Source organism: Capricornis sumatraensis, chromosome 16 (genome assembly GCF_032405125.1).
Source record: "Capricornis sumatraensis isolate serow.1 chromosome 16, serow.2, whole genome shotgun sequence".
Classification (NCBI taxonomy): Eukaryota; Metazoa; Chordata; class Mammalia; order Artiodactyla; family Bovidae; genus Capricornis; species Capricornis sumatraensis.
Window position 1 is genome coordinate 27,653,478 of NC_091084.1, and position 21,243 is coordinate 27,674,720.

The following is a 21,243-nucleotide window of genomic DNA, read 5'->3' on the forward strand; positions in this document are numbered from 1 at the left end:
AAGGAACATCTGTAGCTGGGAGACATCCCCTGATATACTATAAAGCTATTTCTGCCCCTATTTCTAAATGCATTGGCACAAAATGTGTGATGTCCACCACACAATCAAAGTGCGCCTGAAGGTGGTCTGAAACTACGATTAGAGACACGGAGAGATACAGAGACTAACAAGGGCAGAGATTTCAGAAACAAAGGTCACCAGTCCCTTTCAGTTTGTGAAACTCACACACTTTCAATTATTTTACCACTACTGGGGTAATCTGTCCTTCACATGTGGCTCAAGTGACCTAAATGAATTAGATTCCGTTACCAGGTATAACGCTTAGATCACTTCTAGTGTTAAGAGCAATGTGAGGTCACTATTTAAGAAAATACAGAGTGGAGCTAATAAGCTATTTGACACATAGAGGCTAAAAGAACAAAACCAATTGGGGCTGAGCCACTAACTAGATAGATTCTCCAAGTAAAGAAGTTACTTCCAGAGAATTAAACATTTTAAGGGCACGTTAACTCTGAGTTCGTCAAGAACTTTGAAAGTTACTGTAGTAGTGCAATCAATTGGCTTTGAAAAGAAAACCTACTTACCATCTTCTCAAATTGCTAGAATATTTTATCACTAGAGCAGCAAGAACTGGAGAGCGCATTCTAGCCTGCATGCAAGCATTACTACTAGCACAGGTTACAGAAGGACGGTAGCGTACTGAGGATCTAGCAAACCGCCCAAATCAGGCGAAGTGCCCCATGCTGGGCTGGGGAGATAGGTGGATATAGATGCCCTCGCCTAAATGGATGGGTCTCTGTTTCCTGTCTTTTAAATAATGTGCTCTGGCCCAGAGTTCATTCCCAGGGAACAATCTTGTTCTACCAGGAAGCAGAGAGAGAAAGAGGAACTACAAAGAAAGAAAGACACACGTTTCACTATAGACTTTGGCGTCAAAGTATAGTGACTCTAAAACACACTCAGTAAACTTGTGCTTGGGCAACTTATGTGACCCTTCTCAGCTTCGTTTTATCATCTTTAAAATGGAAGCATGATGACATTACCTGGTCATCTTGTTACTATGGAGATTAGAGGTGATCATGCATGTAAGACTGTCATCTTAGCATGTGGAAGGAAGTGAGAGAGCCCTCAATAAAGGCTAAGCCAGAAGCTGGGATCCAAAATTATTTAAAACTACCTGTCCATCAAATCCACAAAACGTTTCTCATCTTGAGATATCGGAACGGTGGGTACAGTAAATCAAAGTTGTTTTTCCACATAACTTAGTCTTCTGAATCAAGGAAGCATATAATAGACTTGGGAAAATTTGTATCTGCTTTTTTAACATCTGCTGTTTTTAAAGAGTTGAAAGAGTCTGTAAACCTGGATAACAGCAAGGTTGGGGCCTTGCATGAGGCTCAAACCCTGATGTTAAGGCAGGGGGGTTCATAGAAGTAAAAAGCGAGGGTGGCTGAAAGTGGGGCACACAGAGCCTCTTTGCACCTACATGGAGAGCCATTCCTTTCACTCTGATCTCCTTAACTACTGGGGAGAATTAATGCTATAATGTGTGGACAACAGACAAAATGGGTTGTGTGTAAAGAAAACACACCTCAGAAGTCTACACATAAAGAGATTAGGTGTGAGCTTTTACTTCTGCTTTATGCTAAAGAAAGAAAACCTCAGGTACAGTTAAGGACTATATGTTAATATCCATGTAAACCTGGGGTAAATCATTTCATTAAATGATTTTTCTAGTTCATCAAAAAGATTGTTCTCCTATTTTCTTCACAGGGAAAGTGGTCAGGTTCTAAGATGTTATGGAGTAGATTTCCCATAGGTAGATTTGTGTGTGTATATATCACATACACTTATTCTTGGATTATTTACACGGCTCACATGAGAGAAATGCACATTCCTGTTCATATATTCACACGACACTGAAATTGTCATGTGTATGGTTATTCATTCTGTGTCAAGTCAGCTCATGACTATTCTTCCTGGTGTAAAACTAACAGATTCAATTGGACAGGAGAGACTCAATTTGTCATCATAAGACTAGACAAGCAGTGCACTCTTCAGCTAAACAGAGAATATTCACTAGACACAAAATTGACCGTAAGCTGTAAATGGGAAATAAGTTTAAAATGGCTGGTACAAGTAGATGCACAATATATATTTGTTGACTAGAGAGTGAAATTCCTGATCACGTGCTTTAATAATCCTGCAAAAAGATACTAAGAAAACAGACAAATAAGAAAAAAAAACAAAAAACAAAAACATGTGTCTAAGGCAGTGGCTATAGTGGTTAACGGAGCTACCAGGGACTTTCTATTTTTTTCCAAGTATTTACTGGCTTGCGATATCTGGGATGTAATAGCTTCATGCTGAAAATAGGATAGTTCTGCTCATCAAAGCAGGAGAAAGGCTAGCCCAGGTATCATCAGAAAATACCACTGGGAATAGACTTTCTGAGCTGAAGAGCCATTAATTGGTAAGGCTGAATTTCGCAGTCATTATTTCTAACATCATCTCCATAGCTTGTGCCTGAGGACACAGCTTTCCTACTCAGCATGACCAGAGTCTGTGATCTAGTGGGAAACCCCCACGGTTAGAAAAGGGAAAGAAAAGGCGCTGTGCTCCTAGTAGAGGCACTGGGGTCCACCTCGGGCCAGGCTTCTTTAATTCTGGAAGGAAACAAACTGGCGTTTTGGCTTGCAACTTGACCAAAAGCTTTAGGAGTGAATTAGAAGCAGCAGCTACACAGTAAATGAGTCAAATGGAAGAGGGCTTCATCTTCTCACGTACCGTATACATACAGCATATAATCCGAATGAGCTTTCCCCACTATGTTGGAAGCCTCACAGCGGTATGTACCATTATCTGTTTTGTTTAGGTTATTGATGAACAGGTTGGGCCCCGACAGTACAGCATGTTGAGGCATTTCATCATCGACTCTCACCCAAGTCACCATCACAGGCCTGCAGAAGGAAGGGAGAGAGACAGGTTGCATTATGACTTCCCACCAAGATGTCTGCATCAAACTTCTCACCCACGCAGTAAATGAATCCCATGCAGGGTGACACAATTAAAGAGGACCTACTGGAGATAATTTTAAGTTCACAGAATTACAGCTGTGAAGGCTCCACAAATCTGTTTGGAATATAATTTTCTTAAAAATGTTATCAGATGTTGAAAAACTTTCAACAGGCCACAAGCAGGAGTCTCATTATTTCCAATCCATCTTCAACAAACCAGCAAATAAACCATGTGCCCTCTTTTTATGCCCTGCTGTGTGGTTTCACACCAATTCAGACAGGACAGAGCTCACCCATTGTTAATCATCTCATTAATTAGGGGGAAAAAATATCAAATCCTGGGCTAGTGATACATGCATTAATCTCATGGTTACTAACACACAGAAATACTGGCTTAGAGAGTTGTGATACGTAAGTGGATTTCTTGTTTCGCAGAAAGGAATGGACTTTTACCTCTGAATAGTGCTTTCTCTGGCCTCTGCTGTTTGAAAAAGAAAAAAAAAATCACCTCTTCTCATTCTGGAAAGATGCAGTCACTTCCTGTCCCCTTATTCCCTACCCTTAACCTACCCTCCACCAACCCAAGATGCCACCACACCCTCCTAGGCCAAATCCACTGATCTACATGTGCCTGGGCAAGGTGCCTGCCCTCCGTGGCTCTCCAAGGCCCCCAGTGCTGCTGCCCTTGCCCAAGCATGTGCATCCGCAGGCGCCCGGGGACGGGCTCCCAGATCGATGGCTGTGGAGTGCTGACACCTCCACGTGGACCCCTGGGGGCCTCCAGCACTGGCTCATCACAGGCAAGTGTGTTTTCATGATTAGAGACCACATTTGTATCCATCAGGAAAAAGCAAATTTCACAAGGTACTCCAGAGCCTCAGTTGCACACACACACACACACATACACACACACACACACACACACACACACACAGAGTCTCTTTCTAACTCACTGAATTTATGATCCTTCAAGGCAGCCCCTATGAAATCGAGGCCACATCTAGGACTGGGTCTGAAAGCTGCCATTTTCAAGGCAGGGTCACAGGGATCCGAGCACAGAAGTAGCTTCCTTTCATTTCATGCACTACCTCCAGGAGCAGCATCAGGACCAAAGACCCACGCTTCATAATGAACGGACACTCAAGTGAGCCCTGTCAAGCAGCATCCCAGTTTTCCAGGGGGATGCAAAGTCATGATTTTTCTTTAATTACATGTGGGTTTGTCATCACCACCCAGTAAATTACTTAAAAATGAGCCTTGCATATGTCTTCCTTGCAGGCAATGGCGAATGGGTCTGCCTGGCAATCAGACCTACTGTCCCGCTGCTTGACAGCTGAAATCATCAGTGGGGGTAAGCGCCGAGAACGTTCACAACATTTAATGGCAAGTTAAATTACCATTTTTATTGTATGCAATTTCTTGAGAAAATAAATAGGTAATATGCTAGGAGGGCCAGCAGCGAGTAACGCGTGCTTGCTCAGAAAACCGTGCACACAGGCCGATTGGAGAAGAACAAACAAATACCCTCTCTGGCATCAATGTCCCGAAGGAAACATGTAATTTACTGTCCTCGTGGCACATTCAATTGAACACAGTACCTTCTTCAGAGGAAAAAAAAAATACAGAAACAAAATATAGGTTAGCAAGCCATATTCTGTAAATGTGGTTAATGTGGCTGGTCCTATGTGTGGCAAGAGGCCGGGGAGAATTTATTTTTTTCCGCCACTGGATGGTTTTGGAGGGGAGGTAAGCTGCTAATGGGGACCTAATTCAAACAGTTTACACAAAGAAACAGCTGAAGCTTTTGCAGTGTTCAAAGGAGAAGAAGACTGCTCTGGTAAAGCTGGAAGCACTTAAAACCAAATAACTTCGAAACACCTGAGGAAAAGCAAAGCAAAAGGAAGACCACCTCCTCCTTCCTAAAGGTCATTTTTACAGCTCCAAACGGTGAGTAAAGAGAGAAGCCAATTCTCGGCCCTGGAGAAGTACACATTAAATAGGGAGGGTTGGCGTGGGAAGAGGGCCCACAGGCCCCCTCTGGCTCTCTGTTCTCTCAGAGTTCATCGCTTAGCTGTCACGGGAAAAATTCTTTCCAAAGACTTGGGGGAAGCTTTGTGAAGATGTGAAGATGCTCTGAGGTCCTTGTATGAAAACTGTGATAAAGATGCTGGTTAGCAAACCTCTGAGAGGGGGAGATAACCGCAGCGTGGGGACAGCAGAGGGAGCTCAATTCTGTTTTTTGTTGGGGATGAAAAAAAAAAATCTGAGTACTCTGGATCCCCTCACTGACCTGTGGCTCCACGTGGTGAGTCCACAGAGTGTCTTTGCCTTCAGCTTGTTTATTCCCAGGTAAAAACAATCTTTTTTTCTCTTAGAAAGATGAAAAGACTCCTCCTCCTCCCCAAATGAAACTAAGAACTAAAGTGGTACCACCACATGGCTTTTGCTGTATCAATGGTAACATGTGTAGTCTGTCTAATTCACTTTCACTCATTTATTTAGCAGGGGCAAATGAAGTAGCTTTTTATTTTTTTACACTTTTCAATAAAATAAAGAGTAAAAGTCAGTTCTTTTCCCTTCTGCAATAGTATATATACACACACACACACACACATTCCTTGAGAAAAATTCCCAAACCACTCCTTGCTAACAAAAATATTTCTAGGAGTCACTTTTCCTTGAGGGAAGAAGCACAATGAAAAGTAAGGCAAATTCATTTGCCTACGGCTGGCCCTAAACACAGCAGCTTAATTTAAGTCTGAAAACCATCTTTCCAGCAGCTGAAAACATTAGCACAGAAGGTAGCAGATATATCATTAGATTGTGGGCACACTAAAAATTTCTTAGGATTATTTTATGTGGGTGAGAGAAAATAGTTCTGACAATCATGCTGATGATAATAAAATAGAATTAGCTGAGACTTCAATCTTAGCTGGCATTTCATTTTTCTCCCGATCCTCACCCTTAAGAACCACAGCTATTTATTCCACTATTCACTGAATATTCTTGTATTTCCTGAAAAAGATCTTCCACCCTTTACAGCAGGAGACAGGTGACAGGCCGGTGAGTTGCGAATGCACATGTCTGTGTTGTGACATTTACTGCTCATGACCCTCTGCCAACCTCGGCCTTCAGAACTTACTGGGGCTTCCCGATGGCTTCACATGTTAACTCAAGCGCGTCCCCTTCCCGGGTTAGGCCTTGTAGAGGGTAAGTCATCTGAATATGCACTTGAGGCTTATCTGTGTGACAACAACACAAAGTACAATGTTTAGCAAATGATATCATCAGGCAAAACCAGACTTGCACGCTGTCACAGACCCCATTCTACCAGCACTCACACACTCCCCATCCTCATGCCTTCAGTCGCATCCTTCTAATTAGTGAGTAATCCTGGCATTTGCTCAAATTAAATTGCCTAATAACTCTAAGGAGTGAACCACAAATAGATAAGGAGATTCATAAGCCAACTGTGCCACATCAAACATTTCCTGTGAAACACATTTTGTTACATTGAAGTTTATCTCCAGACTCACTCAAGCTAAAGGAAACTCATTTGCCTTCATGCTGAGGTGAAGCCACAGATATTTGTGGTGCTCAAAATTGATACATTTTATCATAGATCATATATTACCATGTGACAATATGTTATGACACTGCATATTAATAAGTTTGCCTCTTGTTTTCAAATAGGAAAGGCAAAACTTCTGAATTCCATTCTAATGGCTCCAAGAATAAAGACCTGGGAGGTTGTGCTGGCCCCTAAAGAAACTCTGTGCCATCTCAAGGTAAACACATCAGAAGGAAGGAGACTGACAGTTACTGAGGGTCTACTAAGGGAGGAACCACCACTGGTGGTGGAAAATGCCATTTTAGGGATGAGAACACTGGTAGGTATCTAGAGAATGATGTAGGTCGTCCCAGGTCATAGAGATAACATAATGACACAGTCCCAAGAAATGTATGTTTATAGGAATTCAAACCACATTTCCCAATGGCAATCCATAATTAAAGCCAAGTGTATCGAGTAGAGCTTCCTAATGCAGTCAAGTACTTAGGTATTCTGAAGTGACTTTCTCCTAAGGGAGAGAACTTTCATGATGTCAAAGTTTCACGATGAATAGGTATTCTTATTTCTACTATCTATTTAGAAACTGCCTTTGTGGGGTGTGGGAATGAGTGAGGAATGCTAGGAGGTACAGGGACTAGGAAGGGAAGGGGAGGGGTCAGAATTAATTTGGATACACACACAAATATATTTACAAATAAAACCTGAATGGGTTTGGGAGGGTTTTTGTCCCCCTATACTGAACGAACAAGCTAGTGATCCCTAAATCAGTTTTCTCATTTAATTTTGTGGCTCCATAAATGTGTATTTTTGGAAACGTACCCAAAAGGTAATACATGTGAGAGGTCAAGACATCAGTTGGCTGAAAGGTCAAGCCAATTTCCATAACTTTACTTTCTTGGACAATCGCATCATTCAAACAACAGCCCCTGGGCCTTTTATAAGCAGTGGTTCGCTCATTATCATTCGCCCTATGGAATCAGGGCACAATAAGAAATATGGTGGGGTTCAACCGTCTCAACCTGCCCACAGCCAAACAAGCCACATGAGGTCCTCTCTAGGGATGGCTGCATTGCAGATGCATTTTTACAGTCGTGTTCCTAGCACCGGATCTTTCTGACTCTTGAAAACTACGTGGCATCCAAAACCTTTTGAGAGAGGCTTCTTGTGCATCGGTGCGCACTGCACGCTGAACTGGTAATGCTTTTCGAGGAGCTAAGTCACTTGCCAGAGAACATAAGTTAACAGGACTGAAAGCTCCAGCTGACTCCCGCAAGCAACACGATTCTATTCTTGGACTTGTTGGCAAAGGAAAATGGCATAGAGGTCTCCAGATACTGCTAACTGGGTGGGGATGCTAGTCATTAAAGAAAGCCAGAAATACTCATAAACAGGAGACCCCCAAGGAACACTGACTGCTGGTCAAGAGCTCCTGGACACCCTCCTTTGAGAGTTAATAATACTGTAGGCTATATGCAACCAGTGGGTGACATATGGGGGTCTATTATTTTTGGTGGTATAATACCTGTGCACTCAGAACTGGGTGTTAAAATTTATTTTAAAAAACCCCACAAGATATCAAAAAAAAAAAAAGGGGGGGGGAGGAAGAAGGTTATGCCATTGAAAACACAGACAATAAAATCCTGGCTCCCTTACAATTCATACTCAAAAACAGCAGCACTTCTGGAGTTTCTGGTTAGGAAACCACTGTCATCCTTACCCAGGAACCATTCTGAGGAAAGCTAAATTCAAAGCCTCAAATTTGGGCTGAAATGTAATACTTGCTTATAGGTTAATGTCTGATCCAAGCAAGGTCTACATTTTCCGTGCACCAATGACTTCGGTCCATTAATTAAGGAGAAGCAGAGTGCTTGCTGGCCGATGTGGAAGGCTTTTTTTTTGGTCCTTTTTCTCCTTTGTGTAATTTACAAGCAAACAGAGAGCATATTTTTCAGCACAGTGCACTAAGGGTTTTTACATGCTCAACTTCCATTAATAATAAAGACAGTGTTGAAAATCTATCCACGCTGCCTTTTCAGTACTACTGAGTTTGTTTTAGTTAAATGCCTTTTATGCTTCTAATGGCTATTTACCAGTTGTCAATGGCTCACGTAAATTAGGAAGAACATGCTAAGGTCTTGCTATACCTGGGATTTACATTTAAAAAAAAATCATATACTAAGCCTTAGAAAATACACTTTCAATTTTGATAACTGATTTTCCCAATTTACTCTTTAGGTTTCTGGAGAAACATCTACCATCTACTTATAGGTACAGCTGCCACAGTTACCTTAATAGCTGGCTAGAAAGGTGAACATTAATCTCACTTGTATTATACAGAAAAATGTCCTCCTCTGTTGACACATGTAGTATGTATAGGCATATTATTCGACTGTGGGCAGCTGAGCTATATTTATGCCAAACAGAGAGTTTATGTGCCAAGATCCATCTCTGGGTGAAGGAAACTTAGAAAACAAATTTGACCCCCAATCCTTTGTCCTGAAAGAGGAACTTGAGTCCTCTCAACAGGTGGAATAGAAACCCTGGGGCTCTGCTGGCACCTCTAGAACCCAGGGCTGTTAGATTTCTCCAGGAAGATCCTGACTACAATCTGAGTGTGTCAAAATACTGAACAATCCAGATGGCTGATGGAATAGTCCAGAGCTCATCATTTATGCTTTAATTATGTTCATAAATCAAATGTTATAACCCAGCAAATCTTTTCTGAAACAGAATCAGACTCCAAGATTTATTTTTAAGTAATGAGCTAAGTAAGGCCTAGTACATTTTCTGGGTGATCATTTTACGCCTCAGTTGGTGTTGGAAGGCACAAGGCTAAAAGCCAGATGACACTTTCTGCCCAAGTGCAATAACTGTCCAGAAATGTATCGCTCAGAATGGCTTAATGTCATTATAAAATGGAACTGCTGTATAAAAATAAGAAAAATAGTTAGGTCTATGCACTCATGGAACATTACAGTTACAGAGATGGCATCACCAACAGACAATCAATTAGGTTGAGGGATCTGAGGTTTTCATAATACCCTGTAATTTTTAAAAAACCCCTAAAAGACATTTAGCAAGACTGCTATAGCAGACAAAATTTGGCCATTAGTCAAAGTCGTACAGAGGGTTAAATACCAGGAGACTTTAGGTCACACTACAGTAGCAGCCAATTAAAAAAACAATATTAGAAAGACATTCTGATTTGATGAGACTTTCCTTAAATGGACTTTGCTCTCTATAAAGGGGGGGAAATATATATCTATATATATAAAAGGAAACTCTTAAAGAGGTTAGAATGGCTTGCTGGCAGCTTACAACTGATTTCATGCCAGTTTGACCTTGTACCATATTCTATGATCTTTTCAGAAGATGAAACTCAAGACTCTGGAACCTGTATTTCACTTTCCCATGTAAATGAAAAGTCAGTCTCCTTATCTCTAGATTACTGAGCTAATGTATCAGGTCTTTACAATTTCTTATTTTTAAAAAGACACTGTGGTTTCCTTTTGCCTGGGATGTTATCCTTCCCAGGTATCACCAGAGAGGAGCACTGCTGAAATAAGACAGCCTGGCGGGAGACCTGTTAGCCCAGAGGCTCCTGACATCTTCCCTGCCTGAGAATTTAAGTCAGAGGATGTGGACCTCACATGTTTGCTGATGCGCTGACTGCAAAGCAGATCTAGAAACCCGAGCACCAATGTGCTTCTCCAGGCTCTTCGTGTGACGGAGATTTCCTCCAACATTCTGAAACACCTGTTACAGTGAGACTGGAGGCCTCTGGACCAAGTGTTCATTGTTTTGGGCAAAGACAAGGGCAGGGTGGGGGCCCAGATGAATCAGACTGGTGGGAAGGCAGTGTGGGTCACTGCCTGTGCATTCAGGTGGGCAAGCTTTACCTGAGGGTCTTTGTCAATCATGGAGGATTACTGCAGTTTGGAAGAGCATGGCGATGCCAAGATGAACCTGAGGGGTTAGGGGTAAGAATTGACCCCTATAACACAGCTGCCTAAACTGTTGGGCCAGGCCGGGTTTGCGTTGAAGGAGGGCGATGTCTAGTGACACAAGGAGGCTGGGGCTAGTGAGAGAACAGAGTCACAGCAAGCTCTCCGAGGAGTTAAAGAGAACATCTTGCAAAAGGCTTGCTTTCCATTGTCATCACACATTCATGAATAATTTTCACTGCCGTTTATTTTGTTTGTTTGCAAGGTGAAGGCCCTCCTGCTGTTACATCTGCTGTATGAATCGGAGCACTTAAACGGCACTTCTTGAAGAGGGCTGAGCTATGATGAGTGGGATGAGTCAGGCCTTGGAGAACGGATGTGGGACTGGAGAGCATGTGCCACACCACACAGCGCAATACAATTTCCTCTTGTTGCAACTTGTAAGTGGCTCTGTGGATATTGAAATGACTGTTTACCCAACAAAATCAAATTTAATGCTGTGATGTTGCGGCAGAGAGTTGTTCCCAGTGCCTTTGAAGTTGGGTGCACACTCACCCACATAGTACTCTTCCAGATCTCTGAGAAATCTTCAAAATTTGAAAGTGAACACTGGGGGAGAAAACCCTCATGGCAAGAGTGTCCGCACAAGAATGTAAGCTCTGTAACAAGAAAAGTTTTCGTTTTTTGTATCCCTGGTGCCTAGAATAATGTCAGTGACTGGAACATGGTAGGCATTTAGTATGTATTCACCAAGCAGATGAATGAATGAAATAGTTGGGAAATGATGGGGAATGGAAGTCTAGCTCTGCTGCTGGTTAAACGAAAACTAGGAGACCACGAATCCACCGTAGCCCTGTTCTAGGATAGACAAGTCATATTAAAATTTTCAAGTGTTGCTTTGAGCATGCATCCAGTTCAACAGGGCAGTCCAACTGAAAATAATTCAAAAGGAGCTGGGGGAAAGGCTTCTATAAAGACGGCATGGAAGAAAAGCAAGGCAATTATTTGATTGGCTAGAGCTAAGCAGTTGCCTTATTTGGGAAGCCTGGTTAGCTACCTGTGATTGGCTGGGTTTTATTGTCCTGGAGTGCGTTGGGTTTGGTTTAGGTTTTGGTTTGCTGACATAAGTTACCAAGGTATTCAGTTCAGTTCAGTTCAGTTCAGTTCAGTCACTCAGTCATGTCCAACTCTTTGTGACTCCACGAATCGCAGCACGCCAGGCCTCCCTGTCCATCACCAACTCCCGGAGTTCACTCAGACTCTCATCCATCGAGTCGGTGATGCCATCCAGCCATCTCATCCTCGGTCGTCCCCTTCTCTTCCTGCCCCCAATCCCTCCCAGCATCAGAGTCTTTTCCAATGAGTCAACTCTTCGCATGAGGTGGCCAAAGTACTGGAGTTTCAGCTTCAGCATCATTCCTTCCAAAGAAATCCCAGGGCTTATCTCCTTCAGAATGGACTGGTTGCATCTCCTTGCAGTCCAAGGGACTCTCAAGAGTCTTCTCCAACACCACAGTTCAAACGCATCAATTCTTCGGCACTCAGCCTTCTTCACAGTCCAACTCTCACATCCATACATGACCACTGGAAAAACCATAGCCTTGACTAGACAGACCTTTGTTGGCAAAGTAACGTCTCTGCTTTTGAATATGCTATCCAGGTTGGTCATAACTTTTCTTCCAAGGAGTAAGCGTCTTTTAATTTCATGGCTGCAGTCACCATCTGCAGTGATTTTGGAGCCCCCCAAAATAAAGTCTGACACTGTTTCCACTGTTTCCCCATCTATTTAGAATCACCTAATTAGACTGGTCTAATGGCCTCCTTGTTTAGTCACTTTAACAGCTCTTACTGCAAAACAATCTAGCTCCCCAAATTTGAGGTTCAACCCATGTGTTCTGATTTACACACTTTCATTTCATTACACATTTCTTTAGCATTTTGGGTATTATTCCAAGGTGGTATCTTAAGGGAAATCATAAAGGATGGTGTTGAGCCATTCTTTTTATTTACTTTTTTGTTAATCACCTTAAGTATAGGAAGTTTTCTTTGGTTGTTCAATATTTTTAAAAACTTTTTAATTGAAGTATAGTTAATTTACAATGTTGTGTTAGTTTCAAGTGTACACCAAAGTGATTCAGTTTTATACACACACACACACATATATATTCTTTTTCAGATTCTTTTCCGTTATAGGTTATTACAAAATACTGAGTATAGCTCCTTGTGCTACACAGTAGATCCTTGTCGCTTATCTAGTCTATATGTACTAGCGTGCATATATTAATCTCAACGTCCTAATTTATCTCTCCCACCCCCTTATCCCCTTTGGAGCATTCTTTTTAGATTTTGAGATGTTAGCTCTACAACCATTTACACTTCCACAGACTCAAAATCTGACCTTGAGTTAAAAACCATTGAGAGTGCACATTAGAAGACTAGTTTCACTACACGGTATTCAGCGTTCACAGCCTCAGAGACTCATCTTTCCTAAATACATTAGGTTAGACATTAAGTGAGATGTGGAGAGACAAGCCTCTTTCTACAGGGTGTGCCTGCAGGAGGCAGGGATGACGGCAAAGGCTTTCTTCCTTGGGAGTCATCCATTGCTCACAATGGATGTGGCCCAATGTTTTCTCTTTGATTTTTCAGTATTGGTGACTCAGCCTCCTGCCCCTTTGGGCACTGCAAAACGCCTTGCTAACATGCCAAAGAGTTAATAGCATCGGAAACTTGGACCTGCCTCTACTCTGTGTAAACACGAAAAACAACAGTTTAAAACATTAGTTTCAATCAGGGTGTCCCCCATTAATTTTCAGAAGGAATAGTAAATACTGAAATAACTTCCCTGAAACTCAATTCATCACTTTAAAAAAAATAAAAGAAGGGGAGAGTGGGAGGAAGAGCATATTCTATTAAAAAAGAGAGAGAGAGAAAGATCAGAGAAACAGGCCAAATCTGAAAACGCCAGCTATTATGCTTTGAAGAATACAACCTGGGAATAGAATTGATGGGGGAGAGGATGGGACACGGGAGCTGCTGTGGCAAACAGTGTCTTATCCTCCACTCCAAAGAGGAAAGATTTTCCTATTTGCAGGCTTTTCTCCCTCCTTCACTGCAGGGCTCATCGATACAAGAGAAACATTTATTTTGGCCCAGATAAAGAACAGGTTTTGATCATCTCCTCAATGCCTAATTTTCCCCCAATTGAGGGAGGGAAAGAAGAAAAAAAAAATCTAGCCTTCAGTGGACCCTGGATGAACAAGAATATGGATTTACAAAATACCTGGCTACATCAAGTCAATAAAACTCATTTTGAAAATGATGCCCATGAACACGATTAACTGGCAGATGATAATCAGAGTAGGGAAGGCGTTCAAAACACCCATTTTTAGAGTCTTTGTCTCATTCGCCCTTTCAAAACTCATCTCTTAAATTTTATTTTTTCAGATATGAGCACACACAAACCCTTCACTAGATGAGGGTTTTTGCAAAACATTTTAAAGAGCAAGCCTATGATGGGAGAAAGCAAAAGACACATAACAGTAATTCCAGAGCTTCGGATTCACCTCGGTCCAGAGTAAGGCTTCCCCCCCTTGCACAGCAATCTGAATTCCACACTGAGGGTCACAGCTTCTCTTTGAATTCCCAGCTTATGTCGCTGTGTGTTGCCACCTTGATGCTATTTAGACAGTTTTCTTTTAACGCTCAGACAGGGAACTGTTCTCCTTTAAACAGGCTTTTATTTGACAAGAGTGTTGGCTCAGATCTGAAGCTCCACTAACTGTGCTACAATTCTACCACGTTCTGCTATAATCAACCCTGTTGTAAATTTCAGCAACGCTATACACACAGACATGGGAAAGAAAGAAAGAAAGAAAGAAAAAAAAGCAACACACAGAAAGAGTTTAGGGTCATACATTTCAAGAACATTAAAGAGCTAAACTGTTCTCTGCCTAACATCTAAAGAAAGAGAGCTTTGAATTCCAGCTCGCGAGCATAATTATTTTCTGTTTTAAACATTTAACTGCGTGCTGCTGCCGTATCCTTACTGAGTCTCAGAATGAAAGCTGCAAAACTAAGAGCCCTACTGTACGTTCTTCCTTCCCGGCAACCGTCCTATGAGAAAACCTTATTAATGAGCTTGCAAACGAGTACCCAACAGGGAAATGTCACAAACAAGAGCGGCTAATGCCCCAGAAAATCAAATAACTGAACACTTGGCTGATTGTGGTGCTTTTCATATTTATAATAAAAAAAGGGAGGGGGGACTTTAATTCACTAATTCTGAGAGGTCAACACCTTGCTGAACAAAACAACTCATTTATTTATGTTCAGAAATCTCCAGATGATAAATTACATCGATGTTAATCACTTCAATGCATACTACACAATTAATAGCTGTACTCACCAAAAACGTAAGGATTATTAAAAGTATGACAGCATACACATCTGGCTGATTTTTCACGTAATTGGGCACAACAAAATTCTCCTGGTACCACAAATAAGTGTCCTAACAAACACACACTGCAAAATTCTGTGTTCAATTAATTAGGTCTTAAATCCACAAGAGCAAAGGATTTCCAAGTTGGGGCTCAAGCCTTGTCTTCCAGGCAACATGGTGGTACTCTGCGTCCAGGGGGTGGGCAACCCTTCCCTTCATTTTATCCCTCCTCCTTGCTCCTGTTATTTAAAAAGATATTCAATGGCATACAGTGTAGGTTTTCATTATTTCATTTCCTTTTTAGAAATAGTGTTTTCTAAAAGGACATAATTTATATAGTATTCAAATCCATTATGTGTCATTTTACTTTGTTCTTATCCTGATTAATATCCATCCATCTTAGAAGAGGCACAGAGAGGCTTCCATAAAATTTCTTGCAGCAAAAGGGCCAGGGTTGAACTGAGTATCTTTAATACCAATCCTATCAGGTCAGATTTGCCTCCAAGGTAGTCTCATTTACCCAGGGTAGAGTAATTCTTAGTCTGAGGTCCATGGACCAGCTCAGGATGTCCTGGTGATAAACTAATGTTCATCACCGGTATTATAAGAAATCTTTTTACTTGGCAAAGGAACGGAAATTCAAAAATAATAGTTGTATGCTTATTTTAATGTTTACTGGATAGAATACACATAGCAAGTAAAACTCGTAATTTTATAGGTATTTTTGCACAGGTCTTGGTTAGGTTAAAGTAATAAAATAAAATGAAAAATTCTAAATGAGATAAGGACACAGATAACCTGTGGATTGGCTAAAGCTTGTGATGAAATTGGCCCTCGAATAACTAAACTTAGTAAAATTGTATAGGATAAATAGATTCCTTACACTGGAAGCAAAACGTGGTGAATGTTCATCATTTCCAGCTCTATAGCTGGAAAAGGATTTAATTTTTAAAGGGGTCAATGATCCACAAAAGGTTAAGAACTGCTGACGCCAGGGTTTGGGCCAATTAAAAAAATAATGGTCTATTGTAAATAGTGCTGCAGTGAAATAGGTAACTAATAAAGACCTAATATATTGCACAGGGAACTCTACTCAATACTCTGTAATGGCCTACATGGGAAAATAATCTAAAAAAGAGTATGTGTGTATATATATATATATGTATGACTGATTCACTTTGCTATACACCTGAAACTAATACAACATTGTAAATGGAACAATTGCGGTTGTTGTTTTTGTTCAGTTGTGTCTGACTCTTTCACTACCCTCTGGACTATATCCTGCCAGGGTCCTCTGTCCATGGGATTTCCCAGGCAAGAATACTAGGGTTGCCATTTCCTTCTCCAGAGGACCTTCCTGACCCAGGGATCGAATCAGAGTCTCCTGCTTGATAGGCAGATTCTTTACCACTGAGCCACCTGGGAAATCCATGAACTCCAATTAAAAACAATAACAGTCTAATGTTACTCCTCACAGAGTATCTGGAATGATTCACCACCCAGGAAGACTGGCTACTGAATCTTATGCATTCATTCAAGTATCTCTTCTTTTCTCAAGCCATCAAGATACGGTGTGGCCATCAAGATATGGTGTGGCTTGTCTGCAGAGTGGGGGCAACCATGAGAGGAATGGAGCTGAACCCCCAACACCACTGGCCAAGGTATGAGAAAGTTCTAGCACACAGTGACTGAATGCTTTAGGTATCTGAAGCAGGAGGCTTTTTGTTATCCATAGCTGCTGGTGTTCAAGCAGAGTAAAGCTGGTAGGTAATGAAGTACAGAATTCTGATCATGTCTGAGGATGCTACTTAAGGAATTTCTGGCTGACTGGGCACATTTTTCAGTAGTGTTCTAGGAAGGCAGGGTAAAGAACTGTCAGGTGACCTTCTTGAGAACAGAGCATCTTATTTAAGGTGCCAAACCAGACTATGAATTTCATTCAGATTAACTAACACTTTGTAATTCTTAACCCTCTTTTACACAAAAAGACATGACATTTTCTCTCACATACATTCCAAGAAGCAGAATATCAAGGATAAGACGTTTGCATGGCTTATGCTGAGTAAAACAATACAGGCTCCCATAAAAAGGTGCCATGTTAGAGCTAAAAAGGATCCAAAGACATGTCTTCGATTTGAGGAAGGCATTACAGTCACTTTCCTGCAGTTAAGGGCCAGCAAGACTTTGTAAGATTGAAGTCAAATGGATTCAGATATGCAGCTTTATTCCTTTTCTTAGAAGGACAAATCTCACTTGAATCTTCAAAAGAAAAGGCTTTATAAAGATCATTAGCAAGTCTTCCAAGGGGTAGGAGGTGTAGAGCTTGAAATATTTTGCATTTGGGAGAGAGCATAATTTTTTAGGTGGGTAGGGCTATATTCTGTTTAGAAGACACCATAGGAAAATAAGAGTTTAGGGGTGGGAACTGGGTGAATAGCTTACTCAAGTCTCACCAAAGAGCTAATGCATTATTAAAGCTAATGGGCCCCTACAAGGAAAGTTAATGGATATTAAGTTTGCTTAAATGAATTACATATTAACAAAGTCACAAGAAATCTACTATCTGCCAATTTAGGTAATATCTGATCGTTTCTGTTTTCCCATTATAGGGACATTACACCACAATAGTTTTAGTGATATGAAAATTATAAGCATGGTGCCCATAATGAAGGTACATAATGAAGTAGATGAAACGAGTTAACAAGAAAAACCTGCATTATGTAATGTTAAATTGAGCCAAGCTCATAGGGTAGCTTGCAGTGAGATAGCCTGGTAGAAGCAACTTTTTATCATTTTCCCCATCGCCTGTTTTGCAACTTAAATAAGTGATAAAAATTACTAGGGGGTGTGAATGATGGCCCCTCAAATATAGGCCCACTTCCTAACGTCTGGAACCTGTGATTGTGACCTTATTTGGAAGTGGGATCTTTGCAGATGTAATTAAGCTAAGGATATTGAATTGAAACTATTCTGGGTTATCTGGGTGGGCCCTAAGTCCAATAAGTGTCCTTATAAGAGACACACAGAGAAGAGAAGATGGCTAGGTCATTATGCAGTCAGAGACTGCAGTGATGTGGCCACAAGCCAAGGGAACACCTGGAGTCACCAGAAGCTACAGAAGCAAAGGAAAGATCCTTTCCTAGAGCCTTTGGAGGGAGTCTGCCCTGCCAACACCTTTATTTCAGACTTCTGTCCTCTGGAACTGTGCGGGAATAAATGTCTGCGATTATTGAGCCACTGAATTTGAGATAATTGTTATGGCAGGCCTAGGAGGTTAGTAAAATACTCATAGAGAGTAATGCTTTCCCTTTATTCAGTGCTCTGTCACTGTCATCCAATCAAACTCTTGTGACATTTTCACTATGCACACTCAAATAGCACCTGGATCTGCAGAGGCCAAGCTACAGAAGCCTTTTGATAAAAAGTTGAGAAGTTGACTACTTAGCCACAACTGTAGTGCGAGAATAATTGTGTGCAGAAAACACACTGTTCTTATCCACAAGCAGGAGAGTCCAGAGGAGAAGATGAGGAGACAGGGCTCAGAGAGGAGAGACCTCACTTATCATGATCCAGCTTTTATTGATGAAGCCATCAAAACTGTGGCACCCATCCCAAAGAGTTCCATTTTTAAACTCGTCAGTATAATTTAAGCTAAAATGGAAGAGAATGTGCAATTTAAAACAAGATGCTGATGTTCATTGGGAATAAAATCCCTTCTATAAAAAAAAAAATCCAGCACTTATGATGGGGTTAATAAAGCCAGGGGGTGAAAATTACCCTAGATTTTGAAGTTGGCATAGAAATGATTACAGTCAATATTCACAAAATTTAATTAATTAAGTCATGCGCTAGAGCAGATTGGAAATATTTTCAAGTTTTACATTTGGGTTAAATGCAGCATTTTCAAAATCCTCATTGGCACTCTGTAATATGGCAGTGTTTCAGTAAAATAATCCTTTGATTATTTTTCTACCAAGACAACAAGATAAAAATTCTATCTAAACTATATAAAAACATATGTATTTAATAAGTGGCTTCTGAAGTGTTTTTTTTTTAAACTGCTACTCTATATCCTCAGAGTAAAATACTTGGGTAATGCTATGGCTTTAGTATCTGTGTCCCCCCAAATCTTGTACATTGAAATCCTGATCCCCAGTGTGATGGTGAAGCCTTGGGGAAGTGATTAGGTCAAGAGGGTGGGACCCTCACGAGTGAAATTAGTGCCCTTATAAAGGTGGTTCCAGGGAGATCTCTAGCCCCGCCACCATGCGAGGACATAGCAGAAGGCACAAGCCACGAACCAGGAAGAGGGATCTCACTCACAACATCATGGTGTTAACTTGACCTTAGACTCCCCAGCCTCCAGAACTGGGAGCAATACATTTCTGTTGTTTATGAGCCACCAGCCTGAGGCTGCTTGTCACCGCAGCCAGAGGACTGGGACAGCTACTCACACTGCACTTCCAGGTACCGCTGGGTCTGCAGGTTTCCGGTGACAGCAGGGTGCTCCACCTGACAGATGACTGGAACCCCGTCATCCTCCTTGTGCACCTTCAGCATCAGTTGACTTGTCACAGTGTACATGTCTGACCACTCCTCCACCTCTGATTTGCCTGGGGGGCGGGGGTGGACAGGAAACCAGAGCTGAGTGAATTTCACTCTTTTCTTAAGTATCCCCCCTCCCTCCGTGTGCCCAATACTACTATTTTAACAAACACACATAATGGAAGTCACTTGGGATAAGGGTAATCTGGGGGTACATAACTGGTAAAAAGATAATTTCCTACTTTTCAGCCTCATGGGGAAGTATTTAAGATAAAATCACCTCTGCATACTATTCACTATTCATTCATTTATATTTCGGGCTGTGCTGTGTCTTCATTTCTGTGCCCCAGCTCTCTCCAGCTGTGGGGAGCAGGGGCTGCTCTCTCGCTGCGGCGTGTGGGCCTCTCACTGTGGAGCACAGGCTCTAGAGTGCTGACTCAGTAGTCGTGCTGCATGGGCTCAGCTGACCCACAGCACATGGGATCTTTCCAGGGACTGACCAGGGATTGAACCAGTGTCCCTTGCATTGCAAGGTGGATTCTTATCCACTGGGCCACCAGGGAAGCCTACTATTCACTGTTTTTATTTAAACACATGCTTCTTCTATCTTAAAAGTCTCCCACGAAAAGGCAGCTGCAAGTTGACCCATGCTGACATCTAACTGCTCAAGGCATTTGGGAGGAGGAAGAGAGAAGCACCTCTTTTCCCTGACAACCACCTGAACGTAACACATCTACTAGGCTGTCATGCAGTTTAACAATTCCAGGACATCATCCACACCCTTAAGTAATTCAATTGGAGTAGAGATATAAACAACCCCCTTCACCCACCCCCATCAGCAACAATTAAGAGGGAAAGCAGCTAAATGGATTGGCATAATTGAAATTGTAATTGAAATGTTTAAACTCGGAGACTTCTGGAAGAACACAACAAAGTGCAGTGGCAGTGGGCAGAGCAAAGTGAGATATAGGCTTCAGGCCAGAAGGGAGCCACGTCCAAGAACACCCCAAAAAGGAGGGAGGAGGCTTCCGGATCAGATGAATAGGCCAAGGAGGCCCTTTTCCTGAACTCAGCACTCCCTGGGACAGGGCGCACCATTAACTTTCTTTTAATGTTTTGTACTTATCGGTACACATTTAATGGCTCAGTTCACTTAGACAGAAAAGCAGAGGGGAAATGAGAAACGCCTTCCTTCCAAAAACCATACCTAGGAAATAGGAGATTAAAACAGAGCAAACTTTTTGAAACTTAAGCCGTTATATATAGATTTTTCTGTTTCTAGATATAGATTTTTATATCCCCTTTCTAAAAGGACTTCTTTTCTTCCTGGTACTTTTTATTTATTTAACAAGCACATAGAGAGCACTATACCTCAGCTTAGACATCAGCTCTGTGTTTTACAAATATCCACTCATTTCATCTTTATAAGAATAACACAAGGTATGTAAACATTAATATCTCCACTGTAGAGGAAACTGAGGCACAAAGCAAGCATTTCTGTCAAATGACCAGGCAGGGGTGTTCAGCCCCTGAGTCCTCTGTTCTGGGTACTACTAGCAAGACAGTCTTTCGCAAAGAAAGGAATCAGAATGCAGACATGCATGAGAAACTTCGGATAACTGATGGAAAAATAGAAGGATCAAGAGGGGACTAGCTGTATCCTTCTGCCAACGCAGTGTCTAAGAGGGGAGGTATCCAAGGATCCAGGAATCAGATCTGGATGGC

At 41.6% G+C, this 21,243-nt stretch overlaps 1 protein-coding gene across 5 annotated transcripts in view; it reads right to left on the bottom strand.

The window, feature by feature from the left end:
- Positions 1-21,243, bottom strand: part of CADM1 (cell adhesion molecule 1) — a 354,634-nt gene that overhangs the window by 37,456 nt on the left and 295,935 nt on the right. For all 5 annotated transcript variants that reach the window (XM_068989352.1, XM_068989351.1, XM_068989350.1 and 2 more), the window contains exons 5-7: positions 19,428-19,586; positions 6,160-6,259; positions 2,788-2,960 (exon numbers count right to left, since the gene is read on the bottom strand). In XM_068989352.1, coding sequence (XP_068845453.1) covers positions 2,788-2,960; positions 6,160-6,259; positions 19,428-19,586 — 432 coding nt within the window. The remainder of the gene's footprint in view (positions 1-2,787; positions 2,961-6,159; positions 6,260-19,427; positions 19,587-21,243) is intronic.